The sequence below is a fragment of the Diabrotica virgifera genome, chromosome 3, assembly GCF_917563875.1.
Source record: "Diabrotica virgifera virgifera chromosome 3, PGI_DIABVI_V3a".
Classification (NCBI taxonomy): Eukaryota; Metazoa; Arthropoda; class Insecta; order Coleoptera; family Chrysomelidae; genus Diabrotica; species Diabrotica virgifera.
The window spans coordinates 80,691,782-80,714,421 of record NC_065445.1 but is presented as its reverse complement, the minus strand read 5'-3'; the positions used below and the strand labels follow the sequence as shown (position 1 = coordinate 80,714,421).

At 33.3% G+C, this 22,640-nt stretch overlaps 1 protein-coding gene across 1 annotated transcript in view; it reads left to right on the top strand.

The window, feature by feature from the left end:
• Positions 1 to 22,640, top strand: part of LOC126882525 (zinc finger protein 782-like) — a 162,740-nt gene that overhangs the window by 2,798 nt on the left and 137,302 nt on the right. The window contains exon 2 of the mRNA XM_050647492.1: positions 2,904 to 3,095. Coding sequence (XP_050503449.1) covers positions 2,904 to 3,095 — 192 coding nt within the window. The remainder of the gene's footprint in view (positions 1 to 2,903; positions 3,096 to 22,640) is intronic.

The window sequence follows — 22,640 nt, the reverse complement described above, 5'->3', positions numbered from 1 at the left end:
AAGAGATCTTTTTTATCCAGAATGGTCCAAAAAATCTACAAAAATATTGTCCGGGACAAAAATATTGATTTTTGCAATTTGATTAAAAAAAATTGTTAAAAAAATTTGGACCACTTTTCACGTGGGCGACTTGTTGAATCTTATTCTGGGATGTCGCACGAATGTGATTATGCAAAAAAATTCCATGGGAATATTTTTCCCAACGAACCTGCCGTTTTCGCCTAAAAACGGAAATTTCGCGGAAATAACTAACTGTCGTTGATCAATAATATCATGACAGCCATGGTCTCTGCGGCACCTGGAGGCCAAAACGAACTGATATGGTAGCAAATTTCCATAAAATTCCAGGAGACAAGTCTTCTCCTGTGCCTCAGGTGCCTCGGAGATCACTACCGACATGATATTCGTGTTCAGCCACCACAAATACCACCCGAGTAACGATTTTGTTTCGAATTTTCACAAAACTCTAGGAGACGAGGCTCGACCTGTTCACCGGGTGCCTTGGAAACCATCACATTCATGATATTCTTGATCAGCGACCCCGAAAACACCCTAGTAACGACTTTACACTGATTTTTTATCGAATTTTCACAAAACTCGAATTACCAATCGAATTATCGAATTACAAATTTATGTATCACTTCATCATTTTGAAATGCACTTTGAAAAATGCATTTTTCTTATTCAATAATGCAGTTTTCATTTCGACATCATCAATTTAGTTCACAACATTTCCTAACGCTCTTACGAGTCGAATGCAACAAGTTTGGGATCCATCCAACTATAAAAAATTAGTACGTTTATTTCTACATTGCTTTCCCTACTAAATCATAGCTGTTTTTAGATGACTGACACATAATAATTCTGTTTGGCACGAATTTGGTAAAAAAAGTTTTTCATCGTGATCTTCGTATATTAATCACATTCTTTACTTCAGTTTCCTTTTAGTCCAGGAACCGAAGCTTTTCACTTCGCAATTTTTACAGAATGGATTGATTTGCCTGAAAATTTGAGAGTAAGTAGTGGATAGTCTAAGGATCAAAATCTATATGATGCCGAAGGGCGCTTTTACCATGGGGATGGTTGCCACCCCATCTCGGGGTGGAAATTTTTTATTATATGTTGACCGCAAAAGTTGACAAAAACGTTCATTCTAAGCAAAAAATTATCTATACATTTTTTTGATAAAATCAACAGTTTTCGATTTATTCAGTGATTTATTAATCAATAGTGTTAGTTTTATATCGAAAAAATCAATGTTTTCCGATATTATACTCATTTACGATTCACTAAATTTTTGCCGTAGAAAAAATTTTTTCGAACCAAGTTCCAAAAATATATTGATTCTTTAACCGTAGCTTTTTCATTTTTCGTCTTAAAAAGTTTGGTAAAAAAGAATTTTATAGGTTTTTACAAGGTCTATAAGGCTGTTAATATTAAATCCTTTTAAAGTTCTCAGTCGGAAAAAGAGGTGACTTTGAAAGGGTTGGTGGTGGTTTTTGCATGTTGTTACAAGTTTTAATTGTCAAAAGCTCACTCAATTTTTGCCGTAGAAAATTTTTTTGCAAACTGTCTTCTTGGGAATCCAATAAGCTACAATTTCATGTTTAAACATTTTTTCGTATCTCTGATGCTAATCTTTTTATTCTGAAGAAAAGGGCATTTTTTACCAAACTACAAAAATTCGTTACTCGCAGTCAAACTTCTAGAACCTATTATCATACACAAATAAAGAAGTCCAAATAAAGTCAATAACTAACTTATGTTAGGGTGGTGATTAAGAGGTTGTGTCGGATCACTTCTTCGCTGAAAAAAATAGGGACTGACATTCTTTTCATTATAAGTCACTTAATTATTGAGCTAGAGATTTTTTTTATTTCTGGAGATATATATTTTTAAATACTTTAAATTAGTTTAAACAAGTTATCCTCGAAAAATGCATAATTTTTTCGTCTTTTAACTTTGAAACTACAATATTTAGAATTTGACGAAGAAGAGGTACCACATAATAATGTATAGCTCGATTACTATTGGTCTTAAAGAAAATTAGAAACAATTATTTTGTTTATTTTTTCAAAAGGTACATTTTTGTTAAGCAAAGTTGTTTTGATAAAACGAAAACTTTTTGACTTATTAGCAGAAAACTGATTAAAAACATTGATTTTTTCGATATAAAACTAACACTTTCGATAGCGAATAAATGGAAAACTATTAATTTTATCAAAAAAATGTATAAAACGTTTTTTGCTTAGAATGAATGTTTTTACCAACTTTTGCGGTCTTTCGGCCTTTCGGCCTCATATAGATTTTGATCCTTGAACTATCCACTACTTGTTCTCAAATTTTCAAGCAAATCGATCCATTCTGTAAAAATTGCGAGGTTTTGTCCTATTTTAAGCTTCAATACTTGGACTATTTCTAATATTTTCCTTTCTGATGTTATGGTTAATGGTCATTGTATATCGTTCAATGTATATTTAGACTTAAATAGGAAATCCCAGAGACTGACCGGGTCACAAATTAGGAGGTCCGCAGAAGAATGAAGAACAACCGAGAGGTACCTACTGGCTACCATCGAATCTCGAAAGATACAATACTTCGGACACAATATGCTAAATGAATCCAGATTTGAAATCCTACAAGATATCTTTCAAGAAAAAAAAATTGGAAAGCGAGGTCCTGGAAGAAGAAAAGCATGATTGTTAAGGAACCTTAGAACCTGGTCCAACACATCTGTGAAGCGTTTCCGCTCTGTTGCAGATAAGATAAAGATTGCCATGATGATCGCCAACATTCGTCACGAAGAGGCACATTAAGAGAAAGATATTTAGACTGGTTTTATTTTTAAACTTATTTCTTATTTGTTAATTTGTTTTGTATATTAACATAGTTTTTTCTTTTAGATAAAACAGTAAAACCAAAGCGCTACCAAACAAGTACCAAAAAATGTATAAGATACTTAAAAGGCATTAAAAAAGTAGAGGAAGAGACTGATGACTCAGAAAAAGAACAATCAGAGAGTATGAAGACTGAAAGTGTCAAATGTGACATTGAATCAAAAATGGCTGCCGGAAACCAACCAGAAAAATTTAAATGTATGTCTGATAATTGTGATTTCGTTTGTAGCGACAGAGGAGAACTGATTCGACATTTATATCAACATTAGCAATATTTTCGTTAATTCTGTTTGTAAAATTATATAAAAGAATTATTGTGTTAGCTATTGCAAAACCTAGCAAATCCTTTTAATGGATAAGAGGCTCATTTTAAATAAATTTTTAGCCCAGTCGGGATAGCATTTGACCTTGCATTACGAGCTGCCACAAATTTTATTTTTCTAATCTTTCGACTGAATTTGACCGTTGCTTTAGCCGCCATTTTGATTTTAAACGAGAAACGTTTTTGCTCCATATCTCCGCCATTTTCAACTTTTCGACAAAATGTACAAACTTAAATTACTAAGAATACGATTTTCTATAATTTAGTTTATTATAATTTTTTTCGTGCGGTCGATATTTTCCGAGTTATGGGGAAAAATAGTGACAGAGCATAATTATTGAATTATCTCGTTTATTATTAGTTTTACAACAAATTTGAACCTATACAAAATGAAGAGAATTAAATATTCTACAATTTTGATTTACTTCATTTTTTTGCTAAAATCAATATTTAAGGTAGTACGCATCGGTAAAGGCGCGAGCGCAAGACCTGATTGATTTTATAGCAATTGTTTTTAAATTTTAAAGAGATTTTAAATTTACACTACTATTGGTCTCCCCTAAAGGATAGAATTATAAAATTTGGGGCAGCTCGGAAACAAGATTCAATTCAGTAATTATGCTCCCCCACCACTTTTTACTATTTTCCCGCTTAACTTGGAAAATATCAACCGCATGAAAAATTTTTTTAAAAATAAATTGTAGGAAATCATATTTGGAATAATTTTAGTTAAAAGTGGCGTAGATATTGAACGAAAACAATTGCTACAAAATCAATCTGGTCTTACGCTCGCGCCATTATCGCATACGTACTACCTTAAATATTAACTTTAGCAAAGAAATGAAAGAGATTAAAATTGTGTAGAATTTAATTCTCTCTATTGTTGTATAGAAACATTTGTGTCGTAAAACTAATAATAAACGATATAATTGAATAATTATGCTCTAACTGTCATTATTTTCCGCCATAACTCGGAAAATATCGACGGCACGAAAAAATTGTAAAAATAGAAATGATATACTTTTTGTCGAACAGTTGAAAATGGCGGAGATATTGAGCAAAAACGGTTCTCGTTTAAAATCAAGATGGCGACTAACGCAATGCCGGAATTCTGCCGAGATTTTAAATTTACGCTACTATTGACCGCCCTAAAGATTAGAAAAATAAAATATGGGGCAGCTCCTAATGCAAGGTTAGGCCTGTTATTAGTCTAACTCAACTGGACTATTTTAATACCCTTAAATACGCTTATTTATTATTCATTAAAATGTGAAATTAAGTAAACAATAATAATAAAAATATCCATCTTGGTACAAGATATTAATAGTAGACATTAGATCATACTATTCCATTTAACATGTAGAGAAAATAGTATTGAGTAGGATCTATTTGCTGCTTTCCTCTTCCCTTGATTATTGATATTGATTTTATTTGGTCATCTTCTTCTTGCAGTGCCTGTCCGTGTAGGAAGTTGGCGACCATCATGACAATTTGTAGGTAATTTGCACACTACTGTTCTGAAAAGATTTGTGGTTATTATGTTGAAACGCGTATTGTGTTGAAACAATTCATATCACTGTTCCTTATGATGTGACGGAGGTATTCGATTTTTTCTGTTTTTATTGTAGTTAACGGCTCTTTTGTTTTTTGTATTCCTAATCAAACGTTCTGATTAGTAACGCGGTTGGTATAAGATATCTTCAGGTTTTGACGATAAAACCGCATTTCGAAAGCCTTAATTTTCTTGCAGATGGCGTCTGTGAGAGTCCACGTCTCAACTCATTACAATATTATAGGAAATATATGATAATAACCTGACATGCTATTAACCTGAATTTTATGGGCATTGATACATCATGTCATTTGAATAGGTTAGCCTTTTTTTTAAATCTTGTTTTCTCTCTCCTATATTTGATTCGTGTCAAGGTAGGTTATGTTTTTACTCTTGCTATTTGTTGACCGTTCACACGAAATGAAATATTTCAAGTGTTTGTTTCACCTATTTTGACGTTACAATCGTCCAAAATGATGCAGTAGTTCGAGTTTTCTACTTTTCGTGCCATCTTCATACATATTATGTTCTATCTCTTTCTGCAGCGCTTGTTGTGAGGCATATACTTATATTAGCTGTAATCTGTATCATTACGATATTTGAAGGGCTACATATACAGGGAATCCAGAAACTCTACCGACAAACAAAGACAGGAGATTCCTCAGATAATTTTAAGACAATTTAAATAAATTCACCTAGTCCGAAAATGCTTCCTAAGGGAGCTAGAGCTCTTTGAAGATGGCGTCTTGTAATTAGTTTTTCTTAAATACCTCCAGAACGCTTATAGTTAGAAAAACTAAAATTGGTACACATATTTATCTTCCAGAGGTAAATAGATTCCACCCAATGTGAGTTTATAGCACCAGTCATAGGCGTCCGTTTTCGGCGGGGCAACGGATATTTTATCTGCATAACTTTTTTGTCTTTAACTTTTAAGCATTTTTGATACTAGATTATAAAATTGTGAGGTATTCTAGTACTAAAAGGTACTCTTGCTTTAAGTCGGTAAAACACACCGTTTTCTAGAAAAATCGATTTGAAAATTTTTCGTTTCCTGAATTTAAAAAAAAATGAAAAAATTTTTCCAAAAAAAGGTGTATTTTACCAACTTAAAGCAAGAGTAACTTTTAGTACTAGAATACCTCATAATTTAATAATTTAGTGTCAAAAATTCTTAAAAATTAAAGACAAAAAAGTTATGCGATAAAATAACCGTTGACCTACCCAAAACGGACGCATATGACCGGTTCTAGAAATTCGAAATTAATGAAATCGATTCATCTCTGGAATATAAATAAACGTACCAGTTTTCGTTTTTCTAAATATTTTTTTTTAAATTTTTATTTGATATTCAAAAAACGAAAAATTTTCAAATCGATTTTTCTAGAAAACGGTGTATTCTATTGAACTAAAGTAAGAGTATCTTTTAGTGCTATAATACCTTAGGTTTTAATAATGCAGATTCAAAAATGCTTAAAAATTAAAAACAAAAAATTATGCGATAATATAACTGTTGCCCTACCCAAAACGGACGCCTATGTGTACCAATTTTCGTTTTTCTAAATAGAAGCGTTCTGGAGATATTTAAGAAAAACTAATTACCAGATGCCATCTTCAAATAGCTCTAGCTCCTTTACGAAGCATTTTCGGACTAGATGAATTGGGTTAAATTGTCTTAAAATTATCTGAGAAATCTTCTGTTTTCGTCTGTCGGTAGAGTTTCTGGACACCCTGTATAACTAACCCTACCTGATATTAAGACAATTTGTTGTGAATCTTGGCCTGCTCGTAAAGGAGTCGCCACTCCTGTCTAGTCCTGGCAACTTCCCTCCATCTTTTGCGAGTTCGTTGCAGGTTAGACCGGTCTCTTTTTTTGTAGCTCTCATAACAATAGGCTTTTTATAGGGTTGGGTAGTAACCCAACCCCAAACCCCCTTTTCAGAGAGCCATTTCACCCGCTCTCGTTAGTTCCCGATCCGCCCGGGGTTGGATACCGGATCTCAAGTTGGGTTACTCGATTTACAGGGGACACCAGCGTGAAGGTGAGAGCTGGATTTGAGTAGAAGAGGCTAATTGGAGTAAGCTGGAATCAACTCCATGTTTTCGCATTCTACCCTTTTATCCCCGATTTTGCTTCTTCTGATCAATAATATTGCTGCTCCGCTTATGTGTGGGTCTTTGTCTCGGTTATTCTGAGTTCTAATATAAAACGTGACCTGAATTTATGGTGGTGAGTGTTTGTAATTCTGGTCGTCTGTTTTTACAGACCCACAACATCCCAAGGGAGCTGTCGGTCCCTGTTTGGACCAACTGAGCTAAACGTAACTTTTCGTCCACACCTCTCCGTACAAAATTTGATAGGTACCCCTACACAAAAGAATGCGTCTCAATTGAAAATAATACAGTGTTCTTCTGACCAATGAGCATATTTTTGTACTCAAGTCAGTATTTTGTTTATTCATCGTTGTCTGCGTTAGAGGATGTTTCTTTTGGGTGCCATAGCTTTTCTTCGTCTGTGAATTCGTGGAATTTCAATGCAGCGTTTTCTATTCCTATAATCTTCTTGTCGACGGTCATAAATTGTCTTTCTGGAGTTAAGATTTCTTAAAAGAAACAATCTGTAACTTTTAACGTGAAGTAAAAACTCCCTTGTATAGTTGGTATAAAATTTGTTCAAAAGGATTACATTGATTGTTCAGAACGAACGTTTTCGGACTTATCAGTCCATCTTCAGTGAACTCCGTGTCCTTGCAAAATAGCCACAATGCCAAACACTGGTTAGATGAAATGTTCCATTCCAAAAACTCCAAACACATGTGAGTACTCTATGTGCTTTCACATAATTAAACGTCTACTTTGGACCACGCTAGTCTGCGAGATGGACGTTTAGTTACATTATTTTCACTTATAGTCCATGTGGTGAGACCGCTCCCGTCTGGAAAAATTTCTGATTCGGTTTCTTTATGGATTCCTATTCAAAAATGTCCCCTTTAAACAAATCTGAAGGGTGCCGGGCGGAATTTTTGGGCAGAAATTGTTTGAACACATTTTTTAAACAAATACAAAAGATCACGTTTTTTTGCTTCGGAACATATATTTTTAAGTTTTGTGGGTCATTCTAAACAAGAAAGGTATTTTGTAAATTTTCTCAAAAATTGATAGTTTTCGAGTTATAGGCGATTTAAAATCTGAAAAATGCGAAAATACGCATTTTCGAGGCCTAAAAACTCATATTTTAATTAGTATTTTTGAGGTGCCAGATACTTAAATTGAAGTCTAAACATTCAGCTTCAAGATTCTGAAAAGTGATTGTGTCAAAACTTAATTTAAAGCGTTGTTTTTTAATTGTTAAATATGCATGTCCATCCGATTTTTTTGCCGGTGCGGCGCGCTCTATTTCAAAAATCTCCAATTTCCCTCCAAAAGAGAATTTTTTCTAGATTCTTTGGGATATTCTAAATAAAATAAGTTTCTAGACATTTTTCTCAAAAGTTAACAGTTTTAAAGTTATAAGCGATTTAAAATCCGAAAATGCGTTTTTTTGGCATTTTTCGGATTTTAAATCGCTTATAACTTTAAAACTATTAACTTCTGAAAAAAATGTCAAGAAACTTATTTTATTTAGAATATCCCAAAGAATCTAGAAAAAATATTTTTCGGAGGAAAATAGGAGACTTTTGAAATAGAGCGAGCCGCACCGGCAAAAAATCGGATAAACACGCATATTTAACAATTAAAAAACAACGGTATAAATTAAGGTTAGACGCGATCACTCTTCAGAATATTGAAGTGGAATGTTTAATCTTCTATTTAAGTATTGGCAACCTCAAAAATACTAATTTAAATATGAGTTTTTAAGCCTCGAAAATGCGTATTTTCGCATTTTTCAGATTTTAAATCGCCTATAACTCGAAAACTGTCAATTTTTAAGAAAAATAACAAGATACCTTTCTAGTTTAGAATGACCCAAAAAACCTAAAAATATATGTTCCAGGGCAAAAAAACTTAATCTTTTGTATTTGTTTAAAAAAATTGTTTAAACAATTTCTGCCCAAAACTTCCGCCGGGCACCCTTCAGACTTGTTTAAAGGGGACATTTTTGAATAGGAATCCACAAAGAAACCGAATCAGAAATTTTTTCCAGACGGGAGCGGTCTCACCACATGGACTATTATTTAAAATGTAATTTTTTGGATTTTTAAAATTTTAATTCTTTATTACATTTTATACCAACTACACAAGGGAGTTTTTACTTCATGTTAAAAGTTACTTATAGGCCTGGGTCCCGTGTATCAAAAAAAAAGTTGATTAATAGCAAGCTGAAAATTTGTTAATAGCTTAACGGTGTCTAGTCGTACAAACTTTGATGTACGGGTACACCGGAACAGGGGAAGTTTTAATTGTGGAACAGTTTAAAAATTTGGAACGTCAGATTACGAAAACGTCCCATGTATTTTGTCGGACAGAACATCCAATTTATTTGTTACCCTTTCATTAAACTCTCATGCAAAAATCAGACTGCTATTACTAACCAACGTGATTCCTGTCATTTGACATGTTCTTCGTGTTCCACTCATTAGAATGTCCAGATTGGTGATAAACACCAGTCTGATTTTTGCATGAGAGTTTAATAAAATGGTAACAAATCAATTCGAAGTTCTGTCCGACAAAATACATGGAAAGTTTTCGTAGTCTGACGTTCAAAATTTTTAACCTGTTCCACAATTAAAACTTCCCCTGTTCCAGTGTTCCCATACATCAAAGTTTGTCCGACCAGACACCGTTAAGCTGTTAACAAATTTTCAGCTTGCTATTAATCAGCTTTTTTTGGTATGCGGGATCCAGGTCTATTAACTAGATGGTATACAGCCAACTCTCGCGAACTATCCCGTTTTATTTTTAAACAATTTGCCTTGGGAAGTTGTAAGTTCTTCTTTTTCTTCCACATTTCTAATTCCACTGAACTTCAGCTTACATTTTTTATTTAAAACGGTTTCATAATATAACATTAAAAGTAAACATACACTGGCACAGATTTTAAACGTTTTCTATGGCTGACACTGTACTTCTTTTGTAAATTTTAAACTACTTACGTGATTTTTTTACAATGAAATGCGACAAAATATTTCAGAAGTATATAATTGTAATATCCTGAACTCCCGAATTTATTATATATCTCTAAAGTACCTTAAAAAGACAAAGATGTGTAAACTATTGGTTACCTTTTTATTTAGTGTAGTTTATAGTAATTTAAAAATGTAACAAACATGAGAGCAAAGCGTACAGTCAGCGTCATCTGTTGAAGATGCAGTAGTGGCAACTGGCAACTCTGAGATGAGGAGTGATCCCGCATTTACCTTTCAGTAAATTCAGTATAGCGAAGAGACGGCAGATGGCAGAGTATTCGGCTTAAAATGCCCTTGTTTGTATATTATATTCAATTAATATTTCATGTTAAGGAGGGGAGTATGATTTGAAATCAACATCTCGATCACATTTTTGTGTTTTTTGAACCATGTTACAATTATTTTATTTTTAAATTAAATAATCTTATTACAATTCAAAGAAACTCAAAAACATTTTCAAGAAAAATATTGAAAAATAAGTTAACGCCAACGGTGGCAAATATTTAGAGACACCTAAAAAAATGGATTTTGCGGTGGACATCAGAACTTGTCACTAGATCATGTAAAACAAAAAATTCATAAAAATTTTATTGGCTTATTAGTAAGGTCTTTACGATTTTTAAGTTCATGGTATCACTCGGAAATCAAAGAAAACTAAAAGGGTGAAAATCAACATATTTATTATTGTTAAACAAAAAATAAGCATAAAAATAAATATATCTCGACAGCGTGCCTAAAGAAATTGTATGCAAAATTTTAGGTGGATTGGTCAAACAGTTTTTGAGTTACAATGTCCACCGCCTTTGAAAAAGCAGTTTTGAGAAAAACGCGTTTAAAGTTTTGACAACTTCGTCTTCGTCTTCTTGTTTGGCTGTCAAATCGTAAAGTAATGCACACCGGAATATACTTTTGAATCGCAGACTAATCTACAAAAGAAAAGGAGAACAGTTGTTGAACGTTTCTCTGTCTCTCACTACGCTCAAGCGTGCTGGCACTAAACCACGGCCAACCGAACCCGTGTTGAGCTGCCCCCCCCCCCACTTGCAAAAATTAAAAAACAAATAGCCCTGATTTATGAGCTATTTATGAGCTTTCATATTCCGCAAACTAAAAATTTTGAGCTCGTTCCACTGAGCAGGAATTTAATACTAGCCACTACTTAAAAATCGGAATATTGAATCGGTTTTTGCGGCAGAATTACGAGCTATTTATGAGCTCTTAAAATTATATAGTTTCGATTTTTGAGCTCATCCCCTTCACCCCCAAACAACCCTTTAATTGATTTAACTTAAGAGAAAAATGCTGAGAAAACTTAAAATATATCGTATTGCGGATATAATTCCTATAGCGTATATTATACTCTAAGAATAAACTATTAAACCACGTGCATTTCGATTATTGAGCTACAACCCCTTCGCAAGAAAACCACCCTATCTTCCCGGTTTAAGAGAAAGTTGTACTTAAAATTCATTAAATTAATTATTTGGCTACTACATATAATTTAATAATTTATAAACTTCCAAATTACGCGCATTTAGATCAGTAAATTGCAATTTATTTTGTATAGTGCAGTCACTGAAAGTAAAAATCAACGATTACCTTCAATTTCGGTGAACCTTCATCGATTTTCACGAAAATTGGTCAGTGGTTAGAGGATACCTCAAGAAACAAAGGTGACATGGTACCACCTTGCGCCTTTACCCTGAGGGTGGATACCGCCCCTTCTCGGGGTGAAAATTATTTTATAAAAAATAACTGCACAAATCTATAAAAGAACAAATTATAAGCAAAATTTATTATATAAAGTTATTGAAATAAGTCAATACTTTTTAAGTTATTAAACATCAAAAATTTTAATTATTCGTGAAAAAAATGCATGTTTTGAAGCGGTTTTTCGTAAATCACTGAAAAACTGTAAGTTTTTACAAAAAAGTTAATAGTAGTTTTATTCGTATAGCTTATATTTTAAGAATAAACTCTTAAATCACGCGCCTTTCGATTATTAAGCTACAACCCCTTCGCAAGAAAATCATCCCATATTCCCGGCTTAAGAGAGAGTTGTACTTAAAATAATTTAAATTAATTTAAATTAATTATTTGGCGACTAGATATCGTTTAATAATTTATGATCTCGCAAAATATACGCATCTCAATTATTTAATTGCCATTTTCTTTCTAAAGTGCAGTCACTGAAGGTAAAAATCAACTATGACTTTCGATTTCGGTAAATCTCCATTCATTTTCACGAAAATTGGTGAGCGGATTTTGATGCTATCAACTTTTTCTGGAGCTCATTTTTGATAGGTATTTCTAAGTACTTTGACAAATATTTAGTACCTAAGTTATAAAATGCATCTCTTTCCCGTTATTTAAGCTTGAATCCTTAGATTTGAACAGTCGCAGAAAAAATATACATTTAATTACCAATAACTTCTTTAAATTAACATTAAAGGGTTTTTCAAGTCAGCAATTTATTATATTTTTTATTAGTTTCAATTTAAGTGATAAACACTTTTTTGTAAAAACTTACAGTTTTTGAGTTATTTATGAAAAATTGCTTTAAAGCATGCATTTTCTTTCACAAAAATTAAAATATTTGATCTTTAATAACTCAAAAAGTATTGATTTATTTTAATCACATTGTATAACAAATTTTGCTTACAATTTGTCCCTCACTCGATTTGTGGGGTTATTTTTAATAAAGTAATTCCCCCCCCCCCGAGAAGGGGTGACATATACCTCAGGTTAAAACCCCAAGTTGTTATTGTTAATTCGTACTTCGAAATCGAAGGTCATAGTTGATTTTTACCTTCAGTGACTGCACTATAGAAAGAAAATGGCAATTCAATAATTTAGATGGGTATATTTTGCAAGCTCATAAATTATTAAACGATATGTAGTCGCCAAATAATCAATTTAAATTATTTTAAGTACAACTCTCTCTTAAGCCGGGAATATGGGATGGTTTTCTTGCGAAGGGGTTGTAGCTCTATAATCGAACGGCGCGTGATTTAAGAGTTTATTCTTAGAATATAAGCTATACGAATTAAACTACTATTAACTTTTTTGTAAAAACTTACAGTTTTTCAGTGATTTACGAAAAACCGCTTCATAACATGAATTTTTTTCACAAATAATTAAAATCTTTGATCTTTAATAACTTAAAAAGTATTGACTTATTTTATTAACTTTATATAATAAATATTGCTTTTAATTTGTTCTTTTATTGATTTGTGCAGTTATTTTTAATAAAATAATTTTCACCCCCGAGAAGGGGCGGCATCCACCCTTAGGGTTAAGGCGCAAGGTGGTACCATGTCACCTTTGTTTCTTGACGTATCCCCTAATCACTGACCAATTTTCGTGAAAATCGATGAAGGTTCACCGAAATTGAAGGTAATCGTTGATTTTTACCTTCAGTGACTGCACTATACAAAATAAATTGCAATTTACTGATCTAAATGCGCGTAATTTTCAAGCTTATAAATTATTCAAGGATATGTAGTCGCCAAATAATTAGTTTAATGCATTTGAAGTACAACTTTCTCTTAAGCCGGGAAGATAGGGTGGTTTTCTTGCGAAGGGGTTGTAGCTCAATAATCGAAATGCACGTGATTTAATAGTTTATTCTTAGAGTATATAAGCTATAGAAATTATATCCGCAATACGACATATTTTAAGTTTTCTCAGCATTTTTCTCTTAAGTAAAATCAATTAAAGGGTTGTTTAAGGGTGAAGGGGATGAGCTCAAAAATCGAAACTATATAATTTCAAGAGCTCATAAATAGCTCGTAATTCTGCCGCAAAAACCGATTCAATATTCCTATTTTTAAGTAGTGGGGGGGGCTGACTCAGCCCCCCCACTAAAGTATCAAATTCCTGCTCAGTGGAACGAGCTCAAAATTTTTAGTTTGCGGAATATGAGAGCTCATAAATAGCTCATAAATCAGGGCTATTTGTTTTTTGATTTTTGCAAGTGGGGGGGGGGGGGGCAGCTCAACACGGGTGCCAACCGAGTTGAAAGGAGGAATATTCAACATGTTGTATCTTTGGTAATTTGACTGCGAACAACCTTTTTTTTTTTTTTTTGACCGAGGGGAACGCTCATAGCTGACTAGGGAAGATGTCCCTAGTACTGTTGGACTCGACAGGAGAGGAGAACACGCTAGGATGCGCAAACCACGTGTGGTCGATGCATCCCGCGTGCCCCCCATAACCAGCCGCCTACCAACTAAAACCACCCCTTCTTCCGACCCGGAATGTCCCTGGACGTGTTCTGTAGAGAACGATACATGGGGACATCCCGCGCTGTCCGTAAACATGTTCTTGAAAATGGCCTATATACTTCCCCCTACCTAAAAACGGTAGGGGGAGAGTTGGAGTGTCTTGTCCCTACAAGGAGGGGTTTCTTATGCACCTATCGGAAACGATAGGGCCGTAATTGGGTTACGTGATCCCTATGTGGGATCGAAGAGACGGTTGGAACTATTCATGGGACTGGGGGCGGCCCTAGACGGGAGGGCCGCCTGTTTTTTTTTTTTCTTTTTTTTTCCCCCTACATTTATTTTTTACCTGTATATCTAGTTCAAGCCCATTATGTAACTCTCTACCCTTGTCTGCCTTTACTAACCGACATACGCAAATCATACTTACCTACACTATAAAATATTGTACCTACCACCATACCACCAATAACCAATAGACATAGGATTTATTATTATTATTTTTTTTTTTTTTTTTTTTTTTTTTTTTACACCCTGCTGTGCCCTTTCACGCGCTGCCCTATCTTTAATTATATCTGTTATCACGTCTATTATGAACTCGAAATTATCCCTGCTTCCCAATGCCAACTCAATTATGTTATCGGGGCCTACGACCCCGAAACGATTCCTGAGCCTGGTCTGCCCGCGAGCGAACACGCCACACCGGAACTGCGAACAACCTGAAGTTTTCAGAGTATTCTTGATGTTATACATTTTCATAAAAAAAAATTGGAAATTTCAAACCATACCCCTCCTTAAGTTAATCCCCCCCAATCGGATAATATGCTTCCTACACGAAGTCCTAGGAAGATAACTTAATATCAGTGCCATGCTATACTTTCGGTTTATAATGAATCATGTCGAAATTGATATTTATTTATTTATTGAAATATACATCCACCAGGTATAAACCCATAAAGGTGTACATAAGAAAACTACATTGACTGAACACTTGATGACAAAATATAAAATTAAATAAAAAATAACCAAAAATGTTTCTGTTGCTAATACACATAAACAATAATAAAAAAAAACAAAGACCTTAATAAAGAAAAATAACATGACATCAATTCGATAAGCTATTGCGTATTTCGCGTTTAAAGATGTTAAAACTAAGAAAAAAAATGTCCACAGATCTTAAGTTATTAACACTTCTGCACATACTTTTTATTGGACAATAGAAATTATGTTGCGAATTAGGCACCGAGATATGAAAAGTTACACCTGAACGTGACACAGCTCGTGGTACATTAAAGTCTATAAGACTAAGCAAAACATCGCTATTAATTAGGCAATTGACAATTTTGAAGATGAATATTAGGTCGTTTATTTCACGCTGCTTACGCAGTGAATGGAATCCAAACTCAGAAAGGAGTAAATTATAGCTGTAGCCTCTAACCGGATATCTGTTATATTTTTTGAGGTAACAATATCTTAAGAATATTTTTTGAACAGACTCAAGATTAGAGACAAGTTCTGCATGATTAGGATTCCATACCACGCTGCAGTAATTAAGTCTACTACTAACAAGTCCAAAATATAAACTTCGCAAAGCTTCAACAGACGTTACATCTCTGCAGCTTCTAATAATATATCCTAAAGATTTGGTTGCTTTAGAGACCACGGTATTAATATGAGTTGAGAATGTTAATTGACTGTCAAATATAACACCAAGATCTTTAAACTCTGAGGTAGAAGACAGTAAAATGTTGTTGACCTTATAATCGAAATGTATGTTATTGATCTTTCGGGTATAGGACATTACATTTCTTTATATTTAAGGATAGTTGATTATTGAAACACCATTCATTAATGGCAGAGATATCCTGTTGAAGCTTAACGCAGTCGGAAATATGGTTAATTTTGCGAAATATTTTCATATCGTCCGCATACAACAGTGTTTCAGAGTCTACGATGGAGCAGATATCATTACCAAAAAGGAGAAATAATGAGGGACCCAGATTTGATCCCTGAGGTACCTACTCCAGACGTGGCAACAAAACGAAAAGATCGAAAGCCTTGATATTCTACGAACAAACTCCTATCAGTTAAATATGATTTCAGTAATATTTGAAAGTTATTGGAAATTCCAAACTGATTTAATTTTGTTAGCAATTTATTGTGTAAGACTCGGTCAAACGCTTTACTGAAATCAGTGTATATGACGTCCACCTGTTGTCTTGAATCTAAAGTTGACGAAACATATTCTGTAAATATACAAAGGTTTGTTGCCGTACTCCGAGCCTTCACAAAACCATGTTGACTGCTGGTAATCAAACAATGCACATGAGCATACAAGTAATCTATCAAAATAATTTCGAACAGTTTAGAGAATGCTGATATAAGAGCGATAGGTCGATAGTTAGATATATCAGAGTTTGAACCTGATTTAAAAATAGGACAAACTCTTGTATTTTTCCACGCAGTTGGAAATGTTGTTGTCTTAAGAATGAGGTTAAAAATTACAACAAGTGGTTCTATGAATGACTCGACGTGACATTTAAGTATCGAAACAGGAAAGTTATCAGGACCGCAGGAAAATTTGTTTTTTAATTTCTTTGCACCTGCTATAATATCGTTACTGGTAATTTTACTGATATTAAAGTAAGAACTTGGATTATAATTAAAAAATAAAATATAATCCATGATAAATGAGAAAACAACTATTTTTTTATTGTATTTAATCTCTATTTAATGAAAAAATTCATTATATTGCATATACACAATGGAATATCCACAAATTTAATAAACAATACAGATACTGAACAAATCGACGCGTAAAGTAGACGAGTAAAGCATATTCTAAAGTAATATAGAACACACACAAATAGCAAGAATTGCGTTTGAAAAATCCAAGGATATATAAATAAGCTACAGTCTACAGTCATTTGAAATGTGGTTTGAAATTATAAACACAACAAAAATAGGAAAGTTATATATCTGGGACAAGTAATGAGGGGACAGCGATATAAAATGCTAAGACTGATAATACAGGGAAATATAAGAGGAGGAAGGAGTATCGGAAGAAGGAGAGTGTCATGGTTGAAAAAGTTAAGGGACTCTGGTTTTAATGCAGTCAATAGAAGTCTTCAGAGTAGCGGTAGATAGGGTAAATATAGTGATGATGATCCAAAGAAGAAGAAGTAATATGAATTACTTTTTATATTTTGGTTTTTAACTCTTTGTATGTTTTATTTTACATATATCCTTTTAAGATTCTCTCAATTGTCTTGTACCTAATGTATGTCACACTATGGTGCCATAAAGAAGACTAAGCGAAGTAAGAATCTACTACATGTATTAGACAAAAGTAGATATCTGTGTTGTTGTTATCGATTTTTGTTTGTTTCAATGAATGTTTGTTTTAATACTTAATTCTAAAAACGGAAATGAAAATTTATTAAGACATCAAATATAATCAAAATTATTCATTGTCTGGAGACTCTGGTCACATTTATGATGCAGATATTTTTGAAATATATTTTTTAGTTGAGATTTAACTGCCAGAATAACATTCAATTTCATTTTATATATGTAAGTGTTTTTAATAGCAATCAATAAATAATTAATGCTCATATTTATATATTAAATGGATATAAAATGAGTTTAAAAAGTTGTAATATATAGTATTTTTCATATTGTAAAAAATACTGTTATTTGAACAAATCAGACATGGCCCTTCCTCTGAAGTCTGACTGTATGCTTTGTAGTCATGCGATCTTGAACAATGAGCATGTTACCCAACATCTGTATGATATCTGGGTATTCACATAATTAGGGGAATACATCCCTTAACATCTGCTCTTCTATTAATCGATATACATTGTACACACACAGTTTTCTTGTTGATCATAATGGTACAGTAGTTTTCCGTTATATTTTATTTTAGGCCATTTAATATAATTTAATAAATAGATACTAAAGAAACATACATTAACTCAAAGTATCCTAATGTATAAATTATAGCGGATAGATTATATTTTTTAATATTTAATATTTTTTAAATTAAACAAAAGTTTGTATTGGCTTGTAAACTTTACGCTATACAAACTAAGTCCGGCAAAAAATTTAATTAATTAACTATTCTAATTGGGAAATAAGCCAAAATTTTAACAAAAAATGATTTTATTGACGTTTCGATTTCCACCTAGGACGTCGTTATATAAATAAAATATATTAATGTATTAATATCTGCATTCCTTCATGTATGCAAGTTGCTTCATATTTGAACATCTCAGATGTTATTTGGTCGTTTCCTTTTCCCTGAGTTTTGTTATTTTTTAGTCTATTTATAATATTTTTAACTTCTTCCCTATTGGGAGACATTTGGTCGATATGATTTGGATTTGTCTGTGTACTACGATATTCTTCTATCTATGTTAACTTCCAGATTTTCTTGTCCATTCAGCAAATGTTCGAAATATTCCTTTCATCTGTTTAAAATGTCTTTGTCATGTATTTAGAGCTTTTCTATTTTGGTTTCTTATAAATAGAGGTTTAACACAATATCCTTTCTTTTTATTTTTGCCCCTCGATATAGATTTCTTATATCTTTATTTTTGTAATTTCCTCAATTTCTTCCAATAATTGTTGCATTGTATTTTCGTTTTTTTTTTCTCTTTATTTAAGGATTTTTTTTCTACCAAGCAACATAATAGTCAAAGCAATAAAGCATTGAACCTCCGAAAAACAAATGCGCAGGGAAACATTGTGACTCCAAGCCATAATATAATATTGAAAAACTACATACAAAAAATGCATTCTTAAAGTGCATCTCAAACAGGCAATAAAAAAAAATTCAGAACTCGTCAATTATCGGCGGAAATGAGTTCAATTTTGTTACTCTGAGGTTTTTGGGGTCGCTGAAAACGAATATGACGTCGTAAGTGATCTCTGGAGTACCTGGTGACAAGGGTACCTACTGTTTACTTCGTCATTAAAATTCATTAAAAAATTAGTCAAAATCATTAATCGGGGGGTTTTTAGGGTCACTAACGACGAATATAACATCGGAAGTGATCTACGGAGTACCTGGTGCCCAGGGTACCTACTGTTTATCTCGACTTGTGGCGTTTTCGGCAAAAAAATTTATTAAAAAACTAGTTAAAAATCATTACTCGGGGGGTTTTTGCGGTCGCTAACGACGAATATGACATCGGAAGTGATCTCAGGAATACCTGGTGCCTAGGGTACCTACTGTTTACCTCGTCTTCGGAAGTTTTCGGCAAATTCATTAAAAAATTAGTCAAAAATCATTACTCAGCGGGATTTTGAGGTCGCTGACGACGAATATGACATCGGAACTGATCTCCGGAGTACCTGGTGCCCAGGATACCTACTGTTTATCTCGTGACTAATGATTCTTGACTAATTTTTTAATGAATTTGCCGAAAACTTCGAAAGACGAGGTAAACAGTAGGTTCCCTGGGCATCAGGTACTCCGGAGATCACTTCCGATGTCATATTCGTATTCAGAGACCCCAAAAACCCCCCGAGTAATGAATTTTGACTATTGTTTTAATGAATTTGCCGAAAACTCCAGAAAACGCGGTAAACAGTAGGTACCCTGGGTACCAGGTATTCCGCAGGTCACTTCCGATGTCATATTCGTCGTCAGCGACCCAAAAACCTCCGAGTAATGAATTTTGACTAATTTTTTAATGAATTTGCCGAAAACTCCAGAAGACGAAGTACCCTGAGCACTAGATATTCCGAAGATCACTTTCGATGTCATATTTGTCGTTAGGGACCCCAAAAACCCCCCAAGTAATGATGTTTGACTAATTTTTTAATAAATTTTTTGCAGAAAACTCCACAAGGCGGGGTAAACAGTAGGTATTCTGGGCACCAGAATTTTAATGACGTGGTAAACAGTAGATACCCTGGGCACCAGGTACGCCGCAGATCACTTACGACGTCATATTCGTTTTCAGCGACTCCAAAAACCCCAGAGTAACAAAATTGAACTCATTTCCGCCGATAATTGACGAGTTCTGAATTCTTTTATTGTCTGTTTGAGATGCACTTTTTAGAATGCATTTTTTGTATGCAGTTTTTCAATATTATATCATGGTTGCGGGTCACAAAGTTTCCTGGCGCATTCACGAATCGAATGCAAAAAGAATTATTAAGATCCGTCTTGTCGTTTGTTTTTTGGAGGTAAGACCGATTTTATTGCTTTATTGCTTCGCCTATAAACAAAATTTGTTTAATTTATTTATATTTTGTATTTCGATTTCTTTCGACTTCATTTCGGATGTCGTTACACATTCGAAGTGGAGGTCAAAACTTCAATAAAATCATTTTTCAACTTAAATTTTGGCTCATTTCCCAATTACAATAATTTGTAGGTATTATATTTTCATATATACGCTGTGAGCTCGTACGTAGAGGGGATATTTACAAATTCGCGAACGCCAGTAGTGACAAGTTTGTAAACGTTTACCGGAAAGACATAAATGTCAAAGTGATTAATTTAAAATTAAAATTAAAATCATTAATTATAAACAATATTAGTTGGTCAAAGCTGTGGTATATATTTTTACCTTAAATATACTTACGTTTTAAATACTGAGTTTAAGTTTTTTTAATGTTCAGTAATATCTAATTATAAATAATCTATTATAATCTTAGCGCCATCTACACGATTATTGTCAAAGTATCCGAAGTAAGAAATTGATATTTTATCAATAGAACGTCAAAATGATTAGAAAAATCTTAAAAAATCGATTACAATTTAATTACTTTTTTGCGTTGTAAATATTAAGCGATAACAATTAAATAATAAATTTAAAAATTACCAGTAAAAGTTGAATTAGTAACCGCTAGGAGCGATACCAGCGAAGCTCAGAGCGTATAGTCGGAAAAATGAAAGAATACCCATGAACGATCACATCAATCACTTATTTTGTATTTGCTGTCATTTTCTATAAATGACAAATGTTCGTTATAGAAAAAGACAGCAAATACAAAATAAGTGATTGTTGTGAACGTTCATGAGTATTTTTCATTTTTCCGACTGTAGCCAGTTTGTAATTTTCATTTTTATTTCGAACTACATTATTATAAACGTGCTTTGTTATGAACACATACAGATGTTGGGTTACTTTAAAAATGATTTTTGTAGTAGCATTATCAATTTAGTTGTACAAATAATTCAGAAAACCTATTAGTGTATATATATTTTCTAAAATTCTGAAAAAGATTTATTATTGTTATTTTATTTATTTATTATAGAAATATTTATTTTCCATTTACATTGAAAAAAGTGAATTATGATTAAATACGGGTTTTTTAATCTCCTTGAAAAATTATAGTTGAAAATGAAAAAATTTGCAATGGCATGGTTGATGGCATGGCATGGTTTAATAAAAACGTGAAGTTTCATTTATTCTTATAATTACTCAAAGAGAGTATTACCTGGTCAGTGTTGATATTAAAAATATGCAGAAGTGAATATATTTTAAAAGAGTATGTTTTCAATCCAATGGCAGATAAAACAACATAATGTTATTCTACATCCCACCAGACTGAAAACAATAGGAATCTTCTCTGGTGACACCTCCGACACCTCAAGGAAGATGAGGGAATTTTACAATTTATAATTCACGTCCCATCTGCTCAGCGCGGTAAAGTTCCAACGAGAATGGTTCCCTTTGTACTCCAATCAGAGTAAACATGTAAATCAAAAATGAATAACCGTTTTCAATTTCGTTGCAAAACGAAAATACAGCCGCATCATATTCTAGTCCAATCAGAGAGTGCAGCAAGCACCTCTACCGGTTTCAAAACTTATTAGTCTCTCATCAGGAGGCACATATGCTGCTCTCTCTGATCCAACCAAAACAAACCCCGGAACTCGTTGGAACTTTACCGCGCTGAGCAGATGGGACGTGAATTATAAATTGTAAAATTCCCTCATCTTCCTTAGTCTCAGCATCCGTTATGGCTTGAAAATTGTAGAAGCCTCGGAGGTGTAACCAGAGAAGGTTCCCATTGTTTTCAGTCTGGTGGGATGTAGAATACCATTATGTTGTTTTATATGCCATTTGATTGAAAACTTAGTCTTTTGCTAGCAGTTGCCGCTAGGGCATTTATGCCATTTCGTTCGTTGCAATCCGTGACTGCACGCCGGGGTTTGTTTTGGTTGGATCAGAGAGAGCAGCATATGTGCCTCCTGATGAGAGACTAATAAGTTTTGAAACCGGTAGAGGTGCTTGCTGCACTCTCTGATTGGACTAGAATATGATGCGGCTGTATTTTCGTTTTGCAAGGAAATTGAAAATGGTTATTCATTTTTTATGAATATATTTTATATTAAGTTGGTCTGCTAATGGGTGCATTTGCACATTTTTTTTAATATATAAGTCACATATGTGACGTTAAAGTATTAAAATGTCGTCGGCGGTTTCATATACCGCATTTATACTCAGTCCTGTTGGACAGGGAAGTGGGCAGCGTGAATGTGTAAATAGCTCACTT